At 41.6% G+C, this 23,301-nt stretch overlaps 1 protein-coding gene across 1 annotated transcript in view; it reads right to left on the minus strand.

Annotated features, from left to right (window-relative positions):
- The window catches only part of CSMD1 (CUB and Sushi multiple domains 1), a 1,429,265-nt gene that overhangs the window by 610,921 nt on the left and 795,043 nt on the right, over nucleotides 1-23,301 (minus strand). Inside the window, exon 6 of the mRNA XM_029226263.1 lies at nucleotides 10,032-10,144. Coding sequence (XP_029082096.1) covers nucleotides 10,032-10,144 — 113 coding nt within the window. The remainder of the gene's footprint in view (nucleotides 1-10,031; nucleotides 10,145-23,301) is intronic.

The following is a 23,301-nucleotide window of genomic DNA, read 5'->3' on the forward strand; positions in this document are numbered from 1 at the left end:
ATGCCACGCCCTTTCTGGGGCTGTAAGCTCCAGTCGTGGGGAAATGGCAAAGCTCCCTCAAATGATACTAAGCACCCCCAGTGTTAACTAAGAGAAAACAAGCCCTAGAAAACCACACTGCGGCAGAGCTAGGTCTTCCTACCGAATTCAAATGATGATACAAAAGACGTGACAGTCTGGTCATCAACCCTAATTCCAAAGACAAATTCATCAAGTGGCATTAAATACGACACTATATATGAATGGTATGGATGTTCAAAAACCCTGCAGATACGCTGTTATGCATGATGCCATTTTCTCATTTAAAATAGATATTGATAAGTGACGCTTATTCCTTGAAATTTTACCACATTAATATTTCAGGTTCTAAAAATCTGTAAAGCCTCCATAATCCTTCTTCTACCCTTGACTAGTTGACATATAAGCATAAACAAAAGGCCTGTTAAAACTTGTTAAGACTAACAATTTCCACTGGCATGTTTTACTGTAATGTAACTTTGTCTTTCCTTTATTATATTTTTCACTACGTATATGTATGCATTTTTCACCTAACATAGGTTTAATCTCAGAATAGTGAGGGTTTACTCTATAAAGTTACTTTTTAATTTAGATAACAGTTAAAGTTTTTCTTCCCCAGCTTTATTGAGCTGTGATGACAGATAAAAATTGCACATATTTAAGGTGTACAATGGGATGTTTTGATATATGCATACAATGTTAAATGATGACCACAATCAACGCTAATTAACACTAACGTCACCTCAAATAGTTAATTTTTTTTTTTTTGGTGAGAACAACTGAGATGTAGTAATTTAGCAAATTTCAAGTATACAGCACATTATTATTAACTATAGTCACCACGCTGTACATTATGTCTCCAGAACTTATTCATGTTATAACAAAGTTTGTACCCTTTGACCCACATCTCCCCATTTCCCTGGCAACCACCATTCCACTCTCTGTTACTATGAGTTTCACTTTTTTTTTTTCAGTTTCCACATGTAATCGAGACCATGCACAGGTGTGAGGTGATATCTCACTGTGGTTTTGATTTGATTGCCCTGGTGATCAGTGAAGTTGAGCACCTTTTCATATACCTGTTGGCTGTTTGGGTGTCTTCCAGAGACTTCTGATTCTTTCTTCTGCTTGACTGCATCTGTCGTTGAAGCTCTTTATTGAGTTTTTTAGTTCATTCATTGCATTCCTCAGCTCCAAAATTTCTGTTTGATTCTTTTTTATGTTTTATATCTCTTTGTTGGACTTCTCATTTTTTCTTGTATCATTTTTCTGATTTCATCAAATGATTTATCCATGTTTCTTGTAGCTCATTGAGCTTCTTTAGAACAATTATTTTGAATTCTTTGTCAGTCAATTCATGGGTCTCCATTCCACTGGGGCCATTTACTGGACGTTGATTGCGTTCCTTTGGTGGTGGCATATTTCCCTGATTCTTTGTGATCCCTGTAGCCTTGCACAGTTGCCTGCACATTTAAGAAGCTGTCACCTTTTCCAGACTTTATGGACTGGCTTTGGTGAGGAAAGACCTTCACCTGCTGGAGGGGGCCATGCTGGAATGTGCTGTGCCCCTGGGCCTGGTGGAGTGGAGGTGTGCTGCAGCTTCAGGTGTGTGGGGCAGGGACTCAGCTCAAATAGCTGTGATCTGTGATGTCGCCAACCCTGTGGTCCTTAGTGCCAGGAGCTTCAGGACATCTGTGGTGTCTGTGAGAGCTACTGGGGTCCTCGGCAGCCCCTCCGGATCCAGCGGTAAAAGGGACAGAGGCAGGTGTTGGTGGTGACTGGTGATGTGATTCTCTGGGTGCCAGGGCTGGGGTCCCCACGGCAGCACTGGCTGGGGTTCCAGCAACTGGGACAGAGGGGTTGGGACTCAAACAGCTGGAGTGTGCAGAGAAGAAAACCTACAGGGCTCTTTGGGGCAAACGTTGTATGGGGGTCACTGTGAATCTGCTGGCACTGGTTTCCTTAGGGTGGGGACCCCTGTGGGTCCTTCATGTGGTTGGGGTGCTGGTGGCTCTCCCTGCTCTCCTTTGCCTTGGAGGAACCTTCTGGGGAGGAGTTTCCTCTTCACCCCGAGCAGTGCCAGCCTGGGGGATGGGATGATGCAGGAAAAACGGAACTTCTTCCTGCCCTCTCCGTGGGGTTATTCTCAGGGTTTGTGCTCCGCTGTGCTGCTGCTACTTCTCCTGAGCTCTCCCAGAGCTGTATTTGTTCATGGGTAGTTGGATATTATTGGCTTTCGGAGGCTGAGACCTCCTCCCCTGCCACCTTGGTGATGAAGTCTTTTCAGTTTTCAGTTTTAAAAAAATATTTGTAAAGTATCTGATGCTGGATCCGTAAGGAATGTTATCCCCCTTCCCTCACCATTTTCCCTCCAGGCAGTCTCCTCTCCTTGTCATCTTAAACTTATATGGCCAAGTTCCGACATTGTTTTTAGAAACGCCGATTCAGTCTGTGAATGCTCAACTTTCTGCCAATTTACATTTTTCAGTCTTTCAAAATGAATATGTTTGCTGATTACTTGCAGTCCATAGTTAAATCCATTAATGTTTAAACTCCTATATTGTGAGGTTGTACCATATGGTGTGATATTAATTTTAGATGATTTCTTGTTTAAATTATTTTTACAAATTTAATTAATACCAATTATAACTCCCCCAAGACCCCAATATTTCTTGTTTCCCTTTCTTTCTATTGTCTTTGCTCTTCACCTCAGGACAGGCACATGCAGAGGTGGGAGAAGGTTCTAGAACTTTGCATGTGCACTGGGGCCCTGGGATGGAATGATGGGCAGGAAATGAGACAAAGTCGTATCAAGAGAGTCTTAACATCTGGCAGAAGAGAAGTGCCTGCAATCAGATCAACAAGTACCATTAGAGTACCTCATCAAATCTAAGATACCACTGATCATAGGATGCAGAATTATATACCACTGAGAAGGGGCCAAGGCAAAGTAGTGCCAAATACATGATCCTCCTTTTGGAGACATTAAAATGTGAAAATATTCTCATCTTGGATTCAATGTAATAAAGTATAAGGCTCAACTAATAGAACAGGAAGAAGGCTTCATGTTTATTGCGTAGAAATATTTTTTATTGACATTACTTGAAATAGGATTTATTACAGATGTGTTTTCCCAGAGCTATTTTTTAAGCTAATCTGTTTTGAGCATGACTTTAAATTTGCTATGAATAAACTTCCTGTTCATCATCTATAAAACATGACAATTTCTAGAGGAAGAAAAAAGACAGCATGGGTTCTTCAACAAAGCTAGAAAAAGTGAGCTTTTTATGAACGTTCAATTAGGTTTTTAAAAAATTTTTAATACCTATCATTTAAACTCTAACTAGTCAAAATGCACAAAGGACCACATCTACTCATTCCTTGAGTACCTGTTGCTAAGAAAATTATATGGACATTATAAGCTTAAACATTATAAGCTTAAAACTATAAGCTTAAAACTATAAGCTTCCTGCCTCGCACTAATTAGATTAAAATTAGCTAATGAAATAAAGCCTAAGAGTAATCCCTAAAGACTCATCTGGGTTATAACTTTATTTCACAAGAAAAGACTTTGAAAATAGTTTCCTAGGCAAAGAAAATTTCAAATCATGTAAAGGAGCTGAAGAAGGAACATTGAAAGGGCTCTGAGGGTGCAAAAAGTATTATTAAGTATTAAGTTATTGATCCGTATTTATCAAGACAATAGCAATAGAATTCATAGCCAATTGAGACAGAATGGGATATAATGTTATTCTTTTTCAATTTTTTAGCAATAAATAATGCAGACATTTTACCTTAGTGGCCATTCAGAGAAGCAAGTAAGTTGAAGAACTTCAAGAGGTATACAATGCTGACAGAAGTCTTTAACCAATAATGGCATTTCTCTAAAAACTAGAGAAAAATTAATGCCAGAACTCACTTTTATCTTCAGTATACTTGTAATTAAAATTCTCTTGGACTCTTCTGGTGTCACTGAATGAATCAATTAAACATAAAGGAATTTGAAAAAAATAGAACCACTTTTTCTAGAGTGAAAATGCAACAGAGGTATTAATTTCACTGAATTTAAATTTTATATTATTTTAGTTTTCCACAGTCACTGCTTTTTCAAAAGTTTTAAATGATAATTTTAATTATTTCAGTAGAGCACTTACTTCACATCCAGGTTGTGAGAATTTTTGTCAGTTAAGAAAATTGTAATCCAAGTGGGGTTTTCCAAGAAATATTTAAATAGGAAGTTTTAAAAAATAAACCTATTATTCTAATAAAACTTATAATCATGGTATCACCTACTATGCAGTCAGGATTTAATTTGTGGGGAGCATAAGCTGATTTAGCTTCCTTCACACTAAGGTCACACTAAGGAGGGGATCTATTCATGTGTGGTATGGTCCCCTTTCTTTTTATCACCACTATGAGATCTGAAACCTTTTGTTGGTCCTTGTCCTGGACACTAAAGACAGTGAACTGAGGAAGAGGTAGTTCTCACTCATCTACTGAGTAGCATAGAAGCCTCTTAGGAGCTTACACTCAGGTTTTTAAGTTTTTATTTTATTTTATTATGTATTATTTTTGGCTGCATTGGGTCTTCATTGCGGTGCGCGGGCTTCTCATTGCGGTGGCTTCTCATGCTGCAGAGCACGGGCTCTAGGCACGCGGGCTTCAGTAGTTGCAGCACGTGGGCTTGGTATTTGCAGTGCATAGGCTCAGTAGCTGTGGCTCACGGGCTCTAGAGCACAGGCTCAGTAGTGGTGGCACACGGGCTTAGTTGCCCTGCAGCACGTTGGATCTTCCCAGACCAGGGCTCGAACTCGTGTTCCCTGCATTGGCAGGTGGATTCTTAACTACTGTGCCACCAGGGAAGTCCCCTTACACTCAGGTTTTAATCAGGATGTCAAAGCCTGGTCCAGGGCAATCTTGTGAATTTAAAAAAAAAAAAAAATCCTCATTTGTTCACTATTTGTTCTCTTTTTAAAAAAACGGTTTTTTTTTCTTTTTTTTCATCTTTTCTTCTTTTTCTCTTTCATAGTATAATTCTTTCTCTTTCAATCACTGGGAAATTTCATATAATCCCTATGTTTTGTTCACATCCAAGGAAGGAGCTGAAAAACTCATTTAGATTGAAGAATAAATGGTAGTAAAGCATATACTTTGACCTCTTACAGAGATTTTGCTTTATAAACGAAAATTTTAAACCGAGACTTAGGTAGAATCTCACATAGTCTCTCAAGCGACCTACCCCACTGATTACTAATGTCTGAAATCCTCATACTAAACCTAACATCCCAGAAATCACTTCAGCCGGTCCTGTTGAAAAGGCATGGCCAATCTCAGTGTGAAGCTCAAATATTTACACCAGAGCTGCCCAATAAAATAAAGTGTGGGCCACAAATGTGACTGCTTATGTAATTTAAAATTTTCTAGTAGACACATTAAAAAAGTTTAAAAATATTTAAAATGATAAAAAGACATCATCTTTTCAACACACAATGTCTTATAGTCATTTTTTTTCACACTGCCTTTGAAATCTGATGCCTTTTATGCTTACAGCTCATCTCTGTTTCAAACAGCCACATTTTCTTTTTTTTTTTTTTTTGAGTATTCATTTTTAATGAGTAAAGGATAAGATACTGATAGTACCATGTGATCATACAGAAGCATGGCATTATTTTATTTTTAAATTTATATACAGTAAAATTCACTCTTTTGGTTATACAGTTGTACAAAATTTAACAAAAAGTAAAGACTCATTAACTATCACCAGAAAACAATAAGCACAATGCTTCCATGATATTAAAAAAAAATTCCCCAGCCCTGCACCTTTGTAGTCAGCTCCTCTCCTCACCCTTAATCCTTGACACCACTGATACTATCTCTATTTAGTTTTGTTTTTCCCAGAATATCATTCAGGTTAATCATGTAGTGTGTAGCCTTTTAAAACTACACACTGTATGCAGTTGAGATTCATCCATGTCACTGCATTTCTCAATAGTCCATTCTTTTTCATTACTGAGTAATATTCCATTATGTGGTTATACGACATTTTTTTTAACATCTTTATTGGAGTATAATTGCTTTACATTGTTGTGTTACTTTCTGCTGTATAACAAAGTGAATCAGCTATACCTGTACATATATCTCCATATCCCCTTCCCCTTGCATCTCCCTCCCACCCTCCCTATCCCTTGCATCTCCCTCCCACCCTCCCTATCCCTCCCCTCTAGGTGGTCACAAAGCACCAAGCTGATGTCCCTGTGCTATGCACTGCCTCCCACTAGCTATCTATTTTACATTTGGTAGTGTATATATGTCCATGCCACTCTCTCACTTCGTCCCAGCTTACCCTTCCCCCTCCCCGTGTCCTCAAGTCCATTCTCTACGTCTGCATCTTTATTCCTGTCCTGCCCCTAGGTTCTTCAGAATGATTTTTATTTTTAGATTCCATATATATGTGTTAGCATACAGCATTTGTTTTTCTCTGACTTACTTCACTCTGTATGACAGTCTCTAGGTCCATCCACCTCACTACAAATAACTCAGTTTTGTTTCTATTTATGGCTGAGTAATATTCCATTGTATATATGTGCCACATCTTCTTTATCCACTCATCTGTCGATGGGCATTTAGGTTGCTTCCACGTCCTGGCTATTGTAAATAGATCTGCAATGAACACTGCAGTACATGACTCTTTTTGAATTATGGTTTTCTCTGGGTATATGCCCAGTAGTGGGATTGCTGTGTCATATGGTAGTTCTATGTTTAGTTTTTTAAGGAACCTCCATACTGTTCTCCGTAGTGGCTGTATCCATTTACATTCCCACCAACAGTGCAAGAGGGTTCCCTTTTCTCCACACCCTATCCAGCATTTATTGTTTGTAGATTTTTGATGATGGCCATTCTGACTGGTGTGATGTGATACCTCATTGTAGTTTTGATTTGCATTTCTCTAATGAGTGATGTTGGGCATCTTTTCATGTGCCTCTTGGCCATCTGTATGTCTTCCTTGGTGAAATGTCTATTTAGGTCTTCTGCCCATTTTTTTAATTGGGTTGTTTGTTTTTCTGATATTGAGCTGCATGAGCTGCTTGTAAATTTTGGAGATTAATCCTTTGTCAGTTGCTTCGTTTGCAAATATTTTCTCCCATTCTGAGGGTTTTTTTCATCTTGTTTATGGTTTCCTTTGGTGTGCAAAAGCTTTTAAGTTTCATTAGGTCCCATTTGTTTATTTATGTTTATTTCCATTTCTCTAGGAGGTGGGTCAAAAAGGATCTTGCTGTGATTTATGTCTTAGAGTGTTCTGCCTATGTTTTCCTCTAAGAGTTTTAGAGTATCTGGTCTTACATTTAGGTCTTTAATCCATTTTGAGTTTATTTTTGTGTATGGTGTTAGGGAGTGCTCTAATTTCATTCTTTTACGTGTAGCTCTCCAGTTTTCCCAGCACCACTTGTTGAAGAGGCTGTCTTTTCTCCACTGTATATTCTTGCCTCCTTTATCAAAGATAAGGTGACCACAGTGCGTGGGTTTATCTCTGGGCTTTCTATCCTGTTTCACTGATCTATATTTCTGTTTTTGTGCCAGTACCATACTGTCTTGATTACTGTAACTTTGTAGTATAGTCTGAAGTCCAGGAGCCTGATTCCTCCAGCTCCATTTTTCTTTCTCAAGATTGCTTTGGCTATCCAGGGTTTTGACAGAATATTTACATAGATATTAAACTAGCTTTTAGTAGACACTGTGTGTTTTCACTATTATTATTGTTCTTGCTGGTTTTCTAGATTGCTCTTTTACTCTGCTTTTCTTTTTAGCAATTGTGTTGGTAATAACAACAGCGTGTTTTCCCCTGAGTTTGTCTGGTTGAAATAAAGTACAATACAAATTGGGGCTTCCTGATGTTTAATCCCAGCAGAAAAAAAAGGGAAAATTTACAGGAATAACACACTTTCCTACAGGACAGGAAGCTTTCCCCTCATTTGTCCTCAGAGTGAAAATATTGAGGCCTCTCAGCTGCAAAGTCAGGGCAGTGTGGTGTCCAGAGGAGGTGGTCAGTGGGACAGCTGCCAGGGGCTCTGAGAGGCTCATCCTGAGCCATCACTTGCCTCCTGCCTTCCTCTGCCCTCAGGCTTGTTCTAGAATCAGCAGGAAGGACCACCCGTAGCTTCTATTCATGGGTGATAGTTCTGCCCTCAGGAGCCAGAAAAATTCTCATAATGCCTTCCCTCCTGGCGTTGACACGTGCTCTCTGTTATGTCACAAAAGGATGACATCCCGTACTGAATCTGACCTTCCACGTATGGTCGGCTGAGATTCAGCCTTAGTCATGACCCCTCCTGTGATACAAGGCCTGAGGTGAATGAAACAAAAGGCAGCTCCCTCCCCCCATTTAGTCTTGGACTTGAACTTCAAAGTCAGCCTGAAGAGGTTTCCTCATGTATCACTGTTAAGCCATGTTTACCCCTCCTTATATTTTTGCATCTTTTTATCTCTTGGGACTTACGTACAGATTTTTCTAATCATGGCTTATATATATCATCAATGGCTGATATGTCTAAACTATTACAATTGTTTCTTATATCTACCAATTTAGAGTATCTTCAAACTTGATATTCTATTTTTCACCTTTCTTCCAATCACTGGTACAGATGCCAAATCCACTGATCAGGTTTAGAGGATGATACCTAGAAATTTTTCTGTAGTTCCGTACCAATCAATTAATCAGGACCTTTGGAGAAGATCAATCACCAGTTTAGAAATAACGCTATAGATCTACCTACCTGCCTGTCTGATCAGTCAGTTGTTATTCCAAATAGTGATCTACGATGGCTTTAAATCAGGGATAGACATATCTGTTGATGTGCAGTAATATGGAGAAGACTCAGAATTTCCTACGAGACTGAGTGGTGTATTCCTCATGCCCCACCACTATATCACCTAGTGACCCCAGTCCCCACTGATATGTCCTTTCCATACCTGCTCTCCTATAACTACAGTTAGAATATGTGGCCTTGAAAGATAAAGGCACACAGAGGCAGGTATGGGAAGAAAAAGATTGGCCTTGCCTGGGTCCCAGAATAAGTGAAAACAAATTGCTGTGACTCTTACCAAGCTTCAAGGCAGTATATTTGCAATCCAAGGGCTTTCTGGCAGCATCGGAAGAAACTGAGGCGTGGACAATGCTCCTTATGAATAAAATGCATTTTGGTGAAATAAAATTGTCCCTGGACTCCAACTCAGGCACGTTCCATGAGGGTTCACAGGCCCCAAGGATCCCAGTGGCAGATAAAACTCAACACATGTATCCTCCTCAGCATCATCTGTATTTAAATCCCTGAAGGTTACTCTTATTTTTTTAACTTCTTGCCCAAAAGGACAGAGTGAAGGCATTACGGATTTTAAAATGTGTTTCAGATAGGAGTCATTCAGAGCCACTTGTTGGAATATTACTAAAACCTCCTTAAGTGGCTCCCGTGATTCTCTTTCTGTTCCATCTTTCATGGGAGCTGTTTACAAATTATCTTTCTGATCTGCTAGTTTCTGGAGCATGGGGGTTGTCATAATTTCCTCACTTTGTGGTCCCAACTTCCCTGTGGCAAGTGTTCAGGGAATTCTGCCTTAATTGAACTGGCATTCTCACGGCCATGATTTGGGGAAAGCTAGAGAAGTTTGCTTGGCACAGCATCTAGCTTTCTGACGGCGCCATACTAGTTTTATTTGCAGATGCATGTGGAATAGTTTCCATCAACCTTTTCACAGTATTGATAACAATTATTGATTATTAGAAACATATAGGAGACTATACAATACTATCCAGGAATAAACCCTGGAAATTAGAGAGAAAGAGAAAGTTTCAGAATCAACCCTACATACTATTGACTACAGACTCTCTGTTTTACCCGGCTACAAACAATCTGCCATGTCTGTTTTGAGGTCCCCTTATGTGTAAATCACTAAATCAGGTAGTTGCATTTATGCAGTGTGAATACATTTTTTTTTCTTATAAGATGGAGCCTTCTTACCTTGAAACTGAGCATTAAATCCTTTCCGTCGATGGTTACTGTCGGATGTGAAATGGAGTCGTAACCAATTCTTGCTACTGATAACAGGAGAAGGGAGGTTCATGCCCGTCAGCCTGGAAGAGAGAATGAAGAAAATCTGTCTTGTAAACCAGCAGCGCAAATGTCCCATCTCAAACCCGATTTTACAACTGAGCGCCGACAGTCTTTATGTAGAGTTGCCTAAAACAGACGCCATTTATTAGCTGCATTTCCACATTGAAGCACTTCAGGTAATTTCATCTTTGCCCACAAAGGAATGCTATATTCATCCTTGATGGAATAAAGGCTTTCACAAATATTGGACGTTTTGATTCTTCTTTATTAATGATGATTAAATGAGCAGATATTCTTTTGATCTCTTATTTCTTCTTATCAGGACCTCGATCATAATGAATTACAAAAGGAAAAGATAGGCAAATGATACAAGTCTGCCCTTCACTATTTGAACACTTGGCAATTCGGTTTCACCTGAAGTCGACTCAGATAACTGATAACATCCAATGTTTCCAGGGCCTCATCTGCAGATTCACAACCTGGGCCTTTCCTACTCAAGTGAAGAAGAGGGATGTTTATGAAATTAGTGACAAGAACTGTCAAAGAGATTCAACATGGAATAAAATCATGTGTGAGTAAAGTAGTATATTAAACAAAATTAAATCTTTCAAAAGTAAGACAGGATCAGTCTCTGGTTAAGCTGTTGAAAATATCCAGTCCACTTACAATGTGCGCTCTAGTTGTCAGAAAAAGCAAGTCATTTACTTCTACTATTGAAAACCTTGTGTCATTACTAAGGAGTGCGTGCCTTCTCAGGCAGAGGAGCTCTTGATGGTTAGAGATGATGTGATGCATTCCATTCTGGACAGTGGTCTAAGTACCACTGGATTGGCTGCTTCAGACAGACGATTGTGTGTTGGCTCCACTTGCACTAGTTGAGGCACTATATCCCTGGGTTATCTTTTCTGAACCTCAGTTTTCCAGTCTGTAAACTGGACTTGAAAAGACCTAGATCAAGGTGTTTAAAGAGATGGTACAGATGCACGTGTAAATGCTCCTAAAGCTACTTACGTGGGGTTACACATTGTATAATTATTTTGCATCTCAGCTGTAAAACTATTCTCAAAATGATGCTTATTCGTGCAAATGATATGTCAGGGATCCACAAATTGCCCTGGAGCTGAAACTGGTGGGGCCCTTTGCGGGCTGGCTGGCAATTTCCACAGCTGGAAACCGTACTCTATGCCTGGAATTTGCTAGGCACAGGTGGGCTGTGTAGAGCATCTCCCTAGTTACTCCTACTTTTACCTGGAGGAAAAGCTGCATCCAGTGAAATATGTAGGCAAGCTTCCTGATGTCAGGGTGCTCAGTTTCAACTCTCAGGTTTAAAAACGTGCGGTATCCATTCAAAGTGAAAAGCCAAACCTTAACTGGAACCAATTGCAACAGTGTTCGTGTCACTGTTTGAAATAATCTTCTGTAAGAGGAAATACATTACTCAGATCTTACTCTTTGCTTGGATTTATGTAGCACCGACTGGTGAAGCTGGACACGACTGATTCCAAAAAATATTTCATCATTCTAATATTTTTTTCGAAGGCTCCTTCCCCCACCTTTCTTTTCCTGGTGAGATTACGTTACAACTTCTGTTAGAAAAAAGTCACATACCTCTTTGCCTAATACTGACAATGGCCAAGAGAGAAGTAAATTCTGGATTCAGAAACCCACATTGATCCAGCTCACCTATATCTACTTACTAAAATTTTTATAACTGAAATCCACGTTTATTTTGCTGTTGCTTTAAAAATATTGTTTATCCTTGATTAGATTCTCTTGGAGTGGTTCTGATTCCAAAAACTAGGTGGAGTTACATTTTAGTTCCATATCAACATTAGCAATGCACATAAACAAATCCCCCTTTCACCGCCATATCTCCCAAATACTTACCTACCAAAAAATGTCAGTTTTGTGTTAGTGGACAAACTTGAACAATAAAGAGCCAGATAGAAATAGTTTAGGGTTTATGAGTCACATCGTCTCTGTTGCCACTGTTCACCTCTACCCTTGTAGCCCCAAAGCAGCCCTGTGTGATATGTTCCAGCAACACTTTACTTACGGACACGACTTGCATTTCATGTAATTTTTCTGCATAACAACATATTATTCTTTTTTGATGTTTTTTCAGCCACTGAACAATGTAACAACCATTCTTAGCTTATAGGCCAGATTTGACCTGTGGGTCATAGTCTGCTGATTTTTGCTTTATTATATATGAGACAGTTTGTAAAATATTGAGTAAGGAAGATAACTAGACGATGTATATCAAACTAGTGTATATATTCAAAAAATGCATAATTCCTGTGCAGATTTCTTTTATATAGAATCAAAGGTGAGGATTTAGTAACAATTATATAATTTATTTCCCGTGGTTAGAGCCAAGCCATGCAAATGAATCATACTCCAGAGTGAATTAACATGCATGGATTTCTTGACTTGGCTGTGTGAGTGCAAAAAATATTCACATCCTCTGTTTTGGGGGGAATATGGGGGCAGGTCATTGTTCCATATAAGACCTATCCTTGGAACTGTGAGTTGTTCTCTCACCTTCCTTAGCGCAGGGGCTAACCTTAGAGATGCCATTTAACAGAAAGATCATATTACAAAGTCAGTCATGCCTCCATTACAAGCAAATTTAAAGAAAGTTGACTAATATGGAAGCCAGTGGATGATAAGGCAGATTTACTAAGATCCTGGATGATTCAGATAAGGTTTAGAGGTAAAGAAATTCAACCGAATACCTTTGTGGTAATGGCTCCCAAAGTGTCCACAGCCTAATTTCCACAGTCTGTGACTATGTCACCTTACATGGGAAAAGGGGTACTTTGATGATATGATGAAGTTACAGATTACCCTGGATGATGGGGTGGCCCAATGTAATCAGAAAGATCCTTAAAAGTGAAAGGTGGAGACAGAATAAGACAGTCAGAGGGATATCTGTGAAATCGAGTCAGAGTGAGGCTTGTGCAAACTCCACAGGTGGTCGCTGACCTTGATGATGGAGGAAAGGGTCATGGACCAAGGAACGAGGGTGACCTCTAGAAGATAGAAAAGGCAAGTAAGTGCATTCTCCCATAGAGCCTCGAGAAAGGACACAGCCCTGATGACACCTTGATTTCATTGCAGCAAAACCTGTATAAGATTTATAACCTGTAGAACCATAAGATAATAAATTTGTATTGGTTTCAGCCATCAGGTTTGTGTTAATTTGTTATGGCGGCAATGGAAAACTACTACAGCCTTTTAATATGTGTATACTACTTTTCATTCGAAAACAGTCCTGAAAGAAAGTCCATATGGTAGAAACTGTCATCACTGTATACCTGTTAATAACCTTAGAGAACCAGTGCAGTTTAAACCCTGTCCGTAATTATCAACAATTTAACGTCTATCATTGTTGCAGTGAGATCTCCTACAAGTCCTCTACAATTCTTAGCTGTATTTCTTATAAATCTGTCGGAATTGGTTTTCTAATAAATAAATAGTTTGGGAAGTGAGAGGTAAATTATGGGGCAATAGTGGACTTGACATGGTTAGTACAAGATAGAAAGCAGAACCATTTTCAAGAGAAAAGAGGAAATGATGGCATAACAAATACCTTTGTCTGTTAGCTTACAATATACTGACAACGTTTTTATCCTAAGCATATAGAAACAAATGACCTGGTAAAATCAAGCAAATCAAAGATTTCTGGGCTTATAAAATAAAGGAGGATGGTGAGGAAAAAAAGAACACCTCAAGGCAATCAGCTGGGAAAAAGTCTTTCCGAGGAACTTGTAGATGTATTTCATTTCTGGAGCATCTCAAACTGGGTCAGGAAGCTCATCAAGCCCAACAATGTGGATACTGAGCAGTCCCTACAGATATGGCTAAAGGTGTCAGTAGTTCCCAACATTTGTTTCAATAATGCCAAATTAAGCGATTTAATCCATTGGCAAATTCATTTCTTTCAAAGGATTCAACAAGGTTTTGCTCCTGCCACAGAAACGGAATTGGGTCATTTGTAGAGACATGGATGGACCTAGAGACTGTCATACAGAGTGAAGTAAGTCAGAAAGAGAAAACAAATACCATATGCTAACACATATATATGGAACCTAGAAAAATGGTACAGATGAACCGGTTTGCAAGGCAGAAATAGAGACACAGATGTAGAGAACAAATGTAGGAATGCCAAGGGGGGAAAGCTGTGGTGGGGCTGGTGGTGTGAGGAACTGGGAGATTGGGATTGACATGTACACACTAATATGTATAAAATGGATAATTGATAAGAACCTGCTGTATAAAAAATAAATAAATGAAATTTAAAAATAAATAAATGGGGCTTCCCTGGTGGCTCAGTGGTTGGGATGCAGGGGACACGGGTTCGTGCCCCGGTCGGGGAAGATCACACATGCTGCGGAGCGGCTGGGCCCGTGAGCCATGGCCGCTGAGCCTGCGCGTCCAGAGCCTGTGCTCTGCAACGGGAGAGGCCACAACAGTGAGAAGCCCACGTACCGCAAAAAATGAATGAATGAATGAAGATCTCTCACGGGATCCTTAAAGTTAAGACGATCGTCTTTGAGCCAACATAGAACCGTCCAGGCTGTTCCATTTTCTCCAAATAGCTTTACCATAAATTCTGTGATTCTATTTTGAATATATCCATAACGTCTTTTTCCACTTAACCTCCATCAGCTCCTCTTTCCCCCTTTGCGACATAAAGGGGCCCAGCACACTGTTCTTCCCAAACATCACGCCCTGTGTCCGTGACTCATCTGTTTACTTATGTAAATTGAAAGCTGTAGACTTGAGTCACCAAGACAGTGTTCTGAAATGCATTGGGAAAGGCTACAGTTTTCTCAGAGAGCTCTTTTTGAGCACTCCTCTGACATTAAGCCAGACTTCTTAAGTCTTTAGGAAATCATCACACAAATCTCTGGGGGTTCCTTGGTGGTTAAACCTCTTTAACGGCGATGACTAAGAAGCCGGAAAGCATTAATACCATCAACACGGACTGTAAATTACCCAGCCTCCCTAAGGAGACTAAGGAATTTAATAAATCTGTTACTTTGAAGAGATTCATTGCTTGTCAAGTTGGGGAGAAAGTCATCTGGAAGCTGTGCTGTTTCTGTGCTCTTGTGGACATTTAATCCGAGTGTGGGGCTTCACTTATCTCTGTTTTGTCAAAATTAACTAGAGTAATCTGATCAAATGAAGTTTTCCTGAAATGCCGTATTTCTAATTGGGTGTTATTCATGTTAATAGTGAAATCTGCTGTCTTGTGAATACATATACATATTTTACATTGAATTTCTAATGCTGCCACCGTAAGCCTTATTTGGGGCACTGAAGAAAATAACAACGGAAGTAAAAGGTAGTCCTTACCTTGGAAGAATAGAAAAAGCAATGAAAAAAAGAGCTATGTAAGTGCGTGGACATACACAAATATATGTATACCAGATACACAAGCATGTAATATACACACACAATAGTTACATATTTACATACAGATATTTCTAGAAAGTTATTCCAAAGGTTTTACACACACACATGTACTCTCTTGGAAAAACAACTACGACTACAAAACAAAAACAAAAAAACACCCACCGCCTATTTAAAAGCAGACCACGGAAGACTTCTCCGTTAAAAGTTCTTCCTTTCATCAAATTGATACTTTCTAATAGACTTTTCTTTCACCCTCTTGGCATTCATGGTTAGCTCTCATGAAGATCGTCTCTCTTGGACAACAATCTCTGTCTCTCTGTCTCTCTGTCTCTCTGTCTCTCTCTCTCTCTGCCTTTTTTTCCTCCAGGCACTTTTGAAGATTCTATCATTATATTGTTATTATACACCCATGGCTACACCCTTCTCTCTTGGTAATTTTATCCACCCTAGGACTTTAGCATCATCTTTCACATTCTCTGTGTGCCTCATACCTCCTATGCCTTTTGCAAAAATAATTTATAGGTCCTGGAGCCCCTGGTGCTCCCTCCAGGACGGGACACCCATCCTTCCAGGCTCACACTCTCCCGTTGCTTCCACTCTGGCATGAACTTGACTTCATTGTGCCCACACGTACAGCCATTGCTCCTTCCCTGCTCAGGGTCTTGACATGCGCTGTTCTCTCGCATGTACCCCACCACCCGCTTCCTCTCCATTTGCCTGGTAAGACTGGGTGTCCTTTAGAGCTCAGATGATATGTCACATTCTCAGGGAAGACTGACCTGACCACGTAGGTGAAGCTGTTTCTCCCTCCTTCTGCCCTCTCCTCGCTCCCTAGTTTATCCTTTGCAGACATTTCAAATTAGTGACGACCTGGTCTCTTGTGTGGTTATTTACTGGATGGGCATATTTCCTGTGACACATGAAGCTTGTGTTACCATCAGTGTCTCTCTAGCACCCGGTAAAGTGCTGGGCAGTTAGTAGAGGTTGAATATACATAGGATGGGAAAATGGAAGAGGTAAGTTTAAACACTCCCAGGGGGCCTTACCCAGGTCCCATCTCGCAAAGTGAAGGCTACTCTGTACAATCCTTTATGTTATGATGCCAGGCTGGGTGTTTGTGACTTAAGATGCCTTCATGGGGTGAATCAGATCTCTTTATAGCATTAGAGGTGAGCAGAGTGGGTGGGGGGAATGGTGCTGGGAGAGAGCGATAGTGTCATATCTACCCGGGACCCAGGCCTCCACACAGAACCATGCACGACTCTGAGGGGGCCGGTCACACAGAATAGATTTGAACGGACTCCCCCGGTTTCATGCCCCAGCAACCCTGACTGGACATCCAGTCTCCCCTTACTTTAATAAACCCTCAGGAAACCCACAGAGACACAACTCAGCTGCCCCAGAAATGCCCTCAATACCCACCCCTGAGGCTGGCCTTTGGTAGATGTTTAGACCCTAGTTGCACCGGGTTCCGTGGATTTCTGGGAGCAGCAAGTTCTCAGATGGGTAACACTGGCCGCACCAAAACAGGCGTGATTGCAGTGGATCCAAGGGAGGGATCAGCGTGTGTGCAGCACCCTCACCTCATAGCCATCTCCTCAACTTTAGGTTTGCACACAGCATCTGTCCAGTTGCTAAGTTGGCATTCAACCCTGCAGTGTTCATTCTTCTAACCCAGCACTGCCCAGGTTCTCGCCCAAACCCTATCACCTCTAATTGTGCTGTGGAAAAGGTCTCTTTAATTGTGCGTTGCTTTCCTGCGCCTCCCTACTCAAATCCACTCGGTGTAACCCTGACATGAACTGCCCTAAATACAACCCAATTCAACATTTATAAACAAACATCCTAGGCACCAAAGATACAGCTGTCAGCAAAATAAGATGCCCAGAATCTCTCAGAGAAGAGTGACCTCAGGGTATGACACGTAGGGTAAGCATCGCCAGATGGGGAACACGGGTCACGATACACATCCACAATAGGGCTTCCAACTCTTCTTGGCAGAAGACCCTCCTGGAAATGCGACATCTGAGTTGTGACTTGTCAGGTGAGTTGCTGGACTGGGGACGACAATTCGAGAGCAACAATTTCCAAAGCGCAGATTTGTGGAGATACCCAGGCCAAATCACAACTCACAGGCACTTTCCTAAAAATACTCCAATGGCTCCAAATCACTCTGAGAAGAATCAACTTTCTTGGCATGGGATTGAAGATGCTTCATGGTATGACTCTGACCATGTCCTGCCTTCTCTCTCTTTGTGCCCTTTCTGGAATTGCTCCCTAAATCATCTTATACCTTCATGCTTCCCTGACTTTGAGCTGTCCTCTCCCATCCAGAGCCCTTTGGCTGACATTTGCCTGTTTAAATTCTCAGATTTCAAAGCTTTTGTAAAAGATATCCCCTCCAAAAATCTTCTCTTCTTATCTCAGGTAGAATCAACTGTCCTGTGTTCATAATCTTTTAGCACTTGACCCATATATGTCTATGGAAATTATAAGAGCCCATCTTGTACTTTTGATGTTCATATCGATGTCTGCTTCCTCGAATGAACTGTGAGTCCCCTGAGGGTACACCTGGCACCTTGTTAATTGCCCTCATCCTGGTACTTTGCATACACAGGAGTCTCAATAAATCCATTTTAAGTGGTTTCTATGCTTTTGTTTTTGCTCCTGAAAGAGCAGCACGGCTTGAGACTATAAAAAGTTAAGCGCATTAAGAGAAGGCCATTCTTATCTTTTCACGCACGGCGATTTCCTGCCAGTGTCGTGATCTGCCGAGTGTGAATGCCAAATGGATCAGCTCTGGCATCTTCTTTTTGTTCCATCTATGGCATCCAAGGGGTCCAGAGCAGTAATACAGGCCTCACTGAAGCCAGCGAGAACATCCATGTGTGTCAAGGAAGGAGCAGGTGGTGCGCGATGGACCCTATTAGAGATGGGGCAAAGGAGCCCAGCCCAGACAGGAGGGATTGAGAGCAGGTCATAGACACATCCAGGACTTCAGCAAATCAGGCATTAGGCATTAACCCAGAGGTCAAGCAGAGAGAACCATTTGGGAGAGAATGGGACAAATCCTGTCCTCTAAAGCTTAAGGACTAAATGTCAGGCAGTAGCTCGGAACGAAGCCCGGGAAATGGCCCAGACGGATGGTAATAGGATAGACAGTCAAGAGACAGTATTTCTCAGTGGAAAGTCCTTTGGGCCTCTCGTCCACCCCGGTGACCTAGGAAGGAGGTCAGCAGGGAATGTGGCTGCAGCCCAGGGGCATGCTTTTCCCTCGTGGCCTGAGGGGTGGTCACACCCACCAGAAACCTGCACAGTGGGGGGGACCCCGTTCACAGGTGACATGAGGTCACGTCTGTGCCAAATATCTCTGTTGCAGCAAACTGGTCTGGATCTGAGTCGGTGACTTGGGAAAAAACCTCCAGTGTGTGTCCCTCACCCCCGGCTCCATCTGATATTCTGGCGGGTTCTTTTAGTGCCACCTGCAAAGACAGGCATCTGAGGTTTGCCAACAGGAAAAGAGGTTCTTTGCCTCCTGCACCACCTGGACTTTTAAAAGAGCCAATAGTTGGCTGTAGGCGTGGATGCACATCCATATGATTTGTTGATTATTAAAAAGACATTATCTACAAACAGATTTCTATAATAAATGCACATAGGCGATACTCCAAGACTGTCAATAAAAAAAAAACAAACCCCAAAAAACAAAATGACATTTAATTACTGGATCACTCACCATTTTCTCTTTGATGTTATTTTTAGCAATATGTATTATTTAAGATACTACAAAAGTATTTTTTCCCTTAATCTTGGGGTAAAATGTTATCCTAGCCCATTTCAAGGGTCTGAAATGTCTCTCTTTTTATTAGGAAACTTTTTTCCTCACTTGATATAATGACATTGTCTTATGCCACTAGCTGGTAAGATCCACCCCCTCCCCGATGCTGCTACATTCTTGGTGGCAGGAGGGTAGGAGATGAGCTGTCCCTAATTGCACGGGACCCAAGGTACAGTTCTGATATGCAAGATCATCAGAATCGGGGGCACATCTGACAGAGGCACACCTGTGTCGCCGTCTGGCTGCTGCAAACCTGGTTACTCTTCACACAGGGACACACAGCCCTTGGGTTCGGTCTATGGCTGCTCCTTCCCAGGTGGTCTGATCTGTGCTTGTCACCTTCATCTCACAAGTGCCATCATAGCAAGTGAGCTCCCTCCACCCACGGCTCTGCATTGAGGCCCAGGGGCAGCTGGAGCCTCATGGAGGCCACCCCATGCTTTCTCCCTCACCTGCAGACTCTGGGAACCTATAGTCATTATGAACACAGACTCTGGAGCCACCCTTGCCTGGACTCATGCCCCTCCCAGCTGGGTGACCTCAGGGATTGACTCACCTGAACCTCCAGCCTCCTCTGTGTGAAGAATCACACACATACACTGCGGACTGGACACTCTTGGCCGCCTCGCAAGAACCCTTTCCTACTTTCCCGTCCTAAAAAAATTCAGTTTTGTTCTGAAACCCACTTCTACCTTAGCAGCAATGAGATTCAGGGAAAGACGATTGCTTGCTGAACTTATACGTGGATACCTATCTACCTATCTATACATATATACTCACAAAACACACTCATATGTATGCAAGTTATATATGTGATATATGACATATACTGTGATATTGTTGTATTATGTAATATATATGCAGGTCTCTGTCTACCTATATATCATCATAAAAAGTTTCCAAACATGTCAACTATTTTCTATTTCACATTGATGAGACCAATACTGCCTCAATTTTTCAAATGTATTTATGACCTTCCACATGCCAAACCTTGTGCAATGTGCCAGGAATACGAAGTGGAATAAGTCCTTGTCTGTGACTTCACATGGTTTACAGTCAATCTAACTGAGGGTGTTATGGGCTGATTTGTGGCCCCCAAATCCACGTGTTGAAGTTCTAAGCACAAGTACCTCAGGATGTGAGTGTGACCCACATGACGGGTGTTCTTATAAGAAGAGGAGATTAGGACACAGACACGCACAGAGGGAGGACCATGCAAAGACACAGGGAGAAGACGGATGTCTACATGCCAAGCAGAGAGGCCTGGAACACATCCTGCCCTCATGGCTGTCAGAAGAAAGCAAACCTGTTGACACCTTGATTACAGACGTCCAGCCTCCCGAATTGTGAGACAATCAATGTCCGTTGTTTAAGCCCCGCAGGGTGTAGAACTGTCCTCTGGTAGCTCTAAACTAAAACAAGGAGTCTCATAAGTAAGCCGATGACTGTGCTGCAGGAGGAGGGCTGTGTGATGTTGCCCCAGCAAGCTTGCTTGCTCAGGAGGTGGGAACTCATCAGACTGTAGGGTCACGACATCAGGGAGGGCATCCTGCAGGCGGCAGTGCATAAACACTCAGGATAAAGAAATAAACAGAGAAGAAGGGGAGACTCAGTGTGAACCTGGGGGATACAGATGTCTAAAGGCGAGTCAAAAAAAGTGTCCTCCAAGGTGATGGAGAGGGACTGTGCAGCAAGAGAGGAAAATTGACAGCCCAGAAGTTAAGGGAAAAGGGAATATTCAGGAAGGATGATTGCTAGTTTCTCAAACCTCAAAGGGCCAATTCCGACCCAGCAGAGACGTGCTTTGGTGTTCGATGACCCAGTGAAAACCAGTGATTGAAGAGGCCAGTTGGTTTAATACCCACTCAATGGATACTCTGACCACATGGTAGCCAATCCTACTAAACAGGACTGGGGAGTCCACGGCATCCAAACGTTAAGGAGAAACATGCTCTCACGTCAATGTATGTTTATTTCTCTCAATGATTATATATTGTATTTAGGAAATAGAGTTCCAGCCCATTCTTCCTGAAAGTTTCAGTTGTGAAATAAGCAAGAACATACAACAGCATGAGGGAAGATATATGAGAGTCCAAATGGCTCAGAACATGTGGAAGCCTGCCACCAAGTACATGAGTGTCACAGAGGCAGGAATTGGCCGTGGGGGACCCTCACTTGTTCCAGGAATCGGAATTTGTGGGTGTCCCTGCCCACTTCCAGCCTTTCCAGCAGAGATACATCACTGTTCACACGTAAACCCTGTCAGCACGTCACAGATTACTGGCACACTCAGAAATGGTAAGGCTTGTCCTAAGCTTTGTCCATAGCTTCATTTAATAAAGAATTCTTTTGAGGGCTTCCCTGGTGGCGCAGTGGTTGAGAGTCCACCTGCCGATGCAGGAGACACGGGTTCGTACCCCAGTCCGGGAAGATCCCACATGCCGTGGAGCGGCTGGGCCCGTGAGCCATGGCCTCTGAGCCTGCACGTCCGGAGCCTGTGCTCCGCAGTGGGAGAGGCCACAACAGTGAGAGGCCCGTGTGCCACCAAAAAAAAAAAGAAAAGAAAAAAAGGGGAGGTTTGTACCTTTGCCCAACATCTTCCCATTTCCCTAAACTCAGCCCCTGGTAACCACCATCTACTCTGTTTCTATGAGTTCGACTTGTTTAGATTATAAGTGAGATCAAAGGTATTCATCTGTATCTGGCTTGTTTTTCTTAGCATACTGTCCTCTATTTTGGTCCATCCACCTCAAGGTCAGAGAGATGGGCAGTGGCCATTCATCCATCTGGGTTTCTTGTTTTGTTGTGTTTTTTACTTGGAATAGATATTATTTTCCCCATTTTACAGATAGAGAACTAAGCCGTACAGGCATGGAGTAAGTTTTCAGATTCAGCCTACAGCACAGGAGAGGTATATTCACTTAATTAATGTTGAATCTTGAACTTACTGCCTTTTAGATTTTGAAAACGCACATCACTGCAAGTCTGCAGGACTATGGCGGCTGGTGAAAGCCAAATCACATCCTAGTTTACAACCCCTTTGCCTCCTGAGCTGAACTTCTCTCAACTTGTGAATCCTGGCCACTTCCTGAACAGATGCAGAAGCTCAGGTCAAATCGAAAACAGGTGAGCCTCTTGGTGAGCCCGGGAGGACTTCGAGGCAGCCTCCTGTGCAGTGGAACTGCAGACGCTGCTCTGCCCTTGAATTAAGTCAGGGCTGTTGACCTTCGTCTCTCCTGCACATCGGATGGTCGATGGTCCTTTTGTCCGGTAGGGTTGAATATCTTGTTTAAGCCATTTAGCTATCAAAGCCTATTGAGGAACATGAGCCTGGGCCAGGCTGCTCAGCAGAAGGAATTCCACAAGGGAATTCCACGGGGTTGCAAATGGCAGGATTGCTTCGTTTTATGGCTTCTAGGGCTGAATAATATTCCATTGTGTGTATGTATGTGTATGTGTATATATGGATCAGATTATCCAAGGAGAGACTGCTTACTAATTACTGCTTTTCAAGAATATGATACGTGTTGATAGAGGATAAACAGACCAGGTAAATAAAGCCAGGTGGCTTCCTAGACAACTGCTCGCTTATGATTTTCCTTATTCATAACTACATAGTTAAATAGATTAAAAAACAAAGAATACTTATATTTTTCCTCTTGCCATTTTTCTATGAACTTTTAATATCTACAGAGATGCTAGTGAGACAAATCACTTGAAGGCAATTATTCTAATCAATTGGAATCTTCACCTGTGATCCTTCCGTGTAAGTAACAAATTATAGCCCAAAACTGGTCTTTACAACAACCTTAAGAAGAATTGAAAGTTTGTTAAAAAACATTTGTTCCAAATTGGTTAAAAATATCCACTAAATATTATATTTAAAAGCATTCACTGGCACAAAAGAATATTACA

The sequence above is a fragment of the Monodon monoceros genome, unplaced genomic scaffold (assembly GCF_005190385.1).
Source record: "Monodon monoceros isolate NGI ecotype Baffin Bay Population unplaced genomic scaffold, NGI_Narwhal_1 Super_Scaffold_17, whole genome shotgun sequence".
Classification (NCBI taxonomy): domain Eukaryota; kingdom Metazoa; phylum Chordata; class Mammalia; order Artiodactyla; family Monodontidae; genus Monodon; species Monodon monoceros.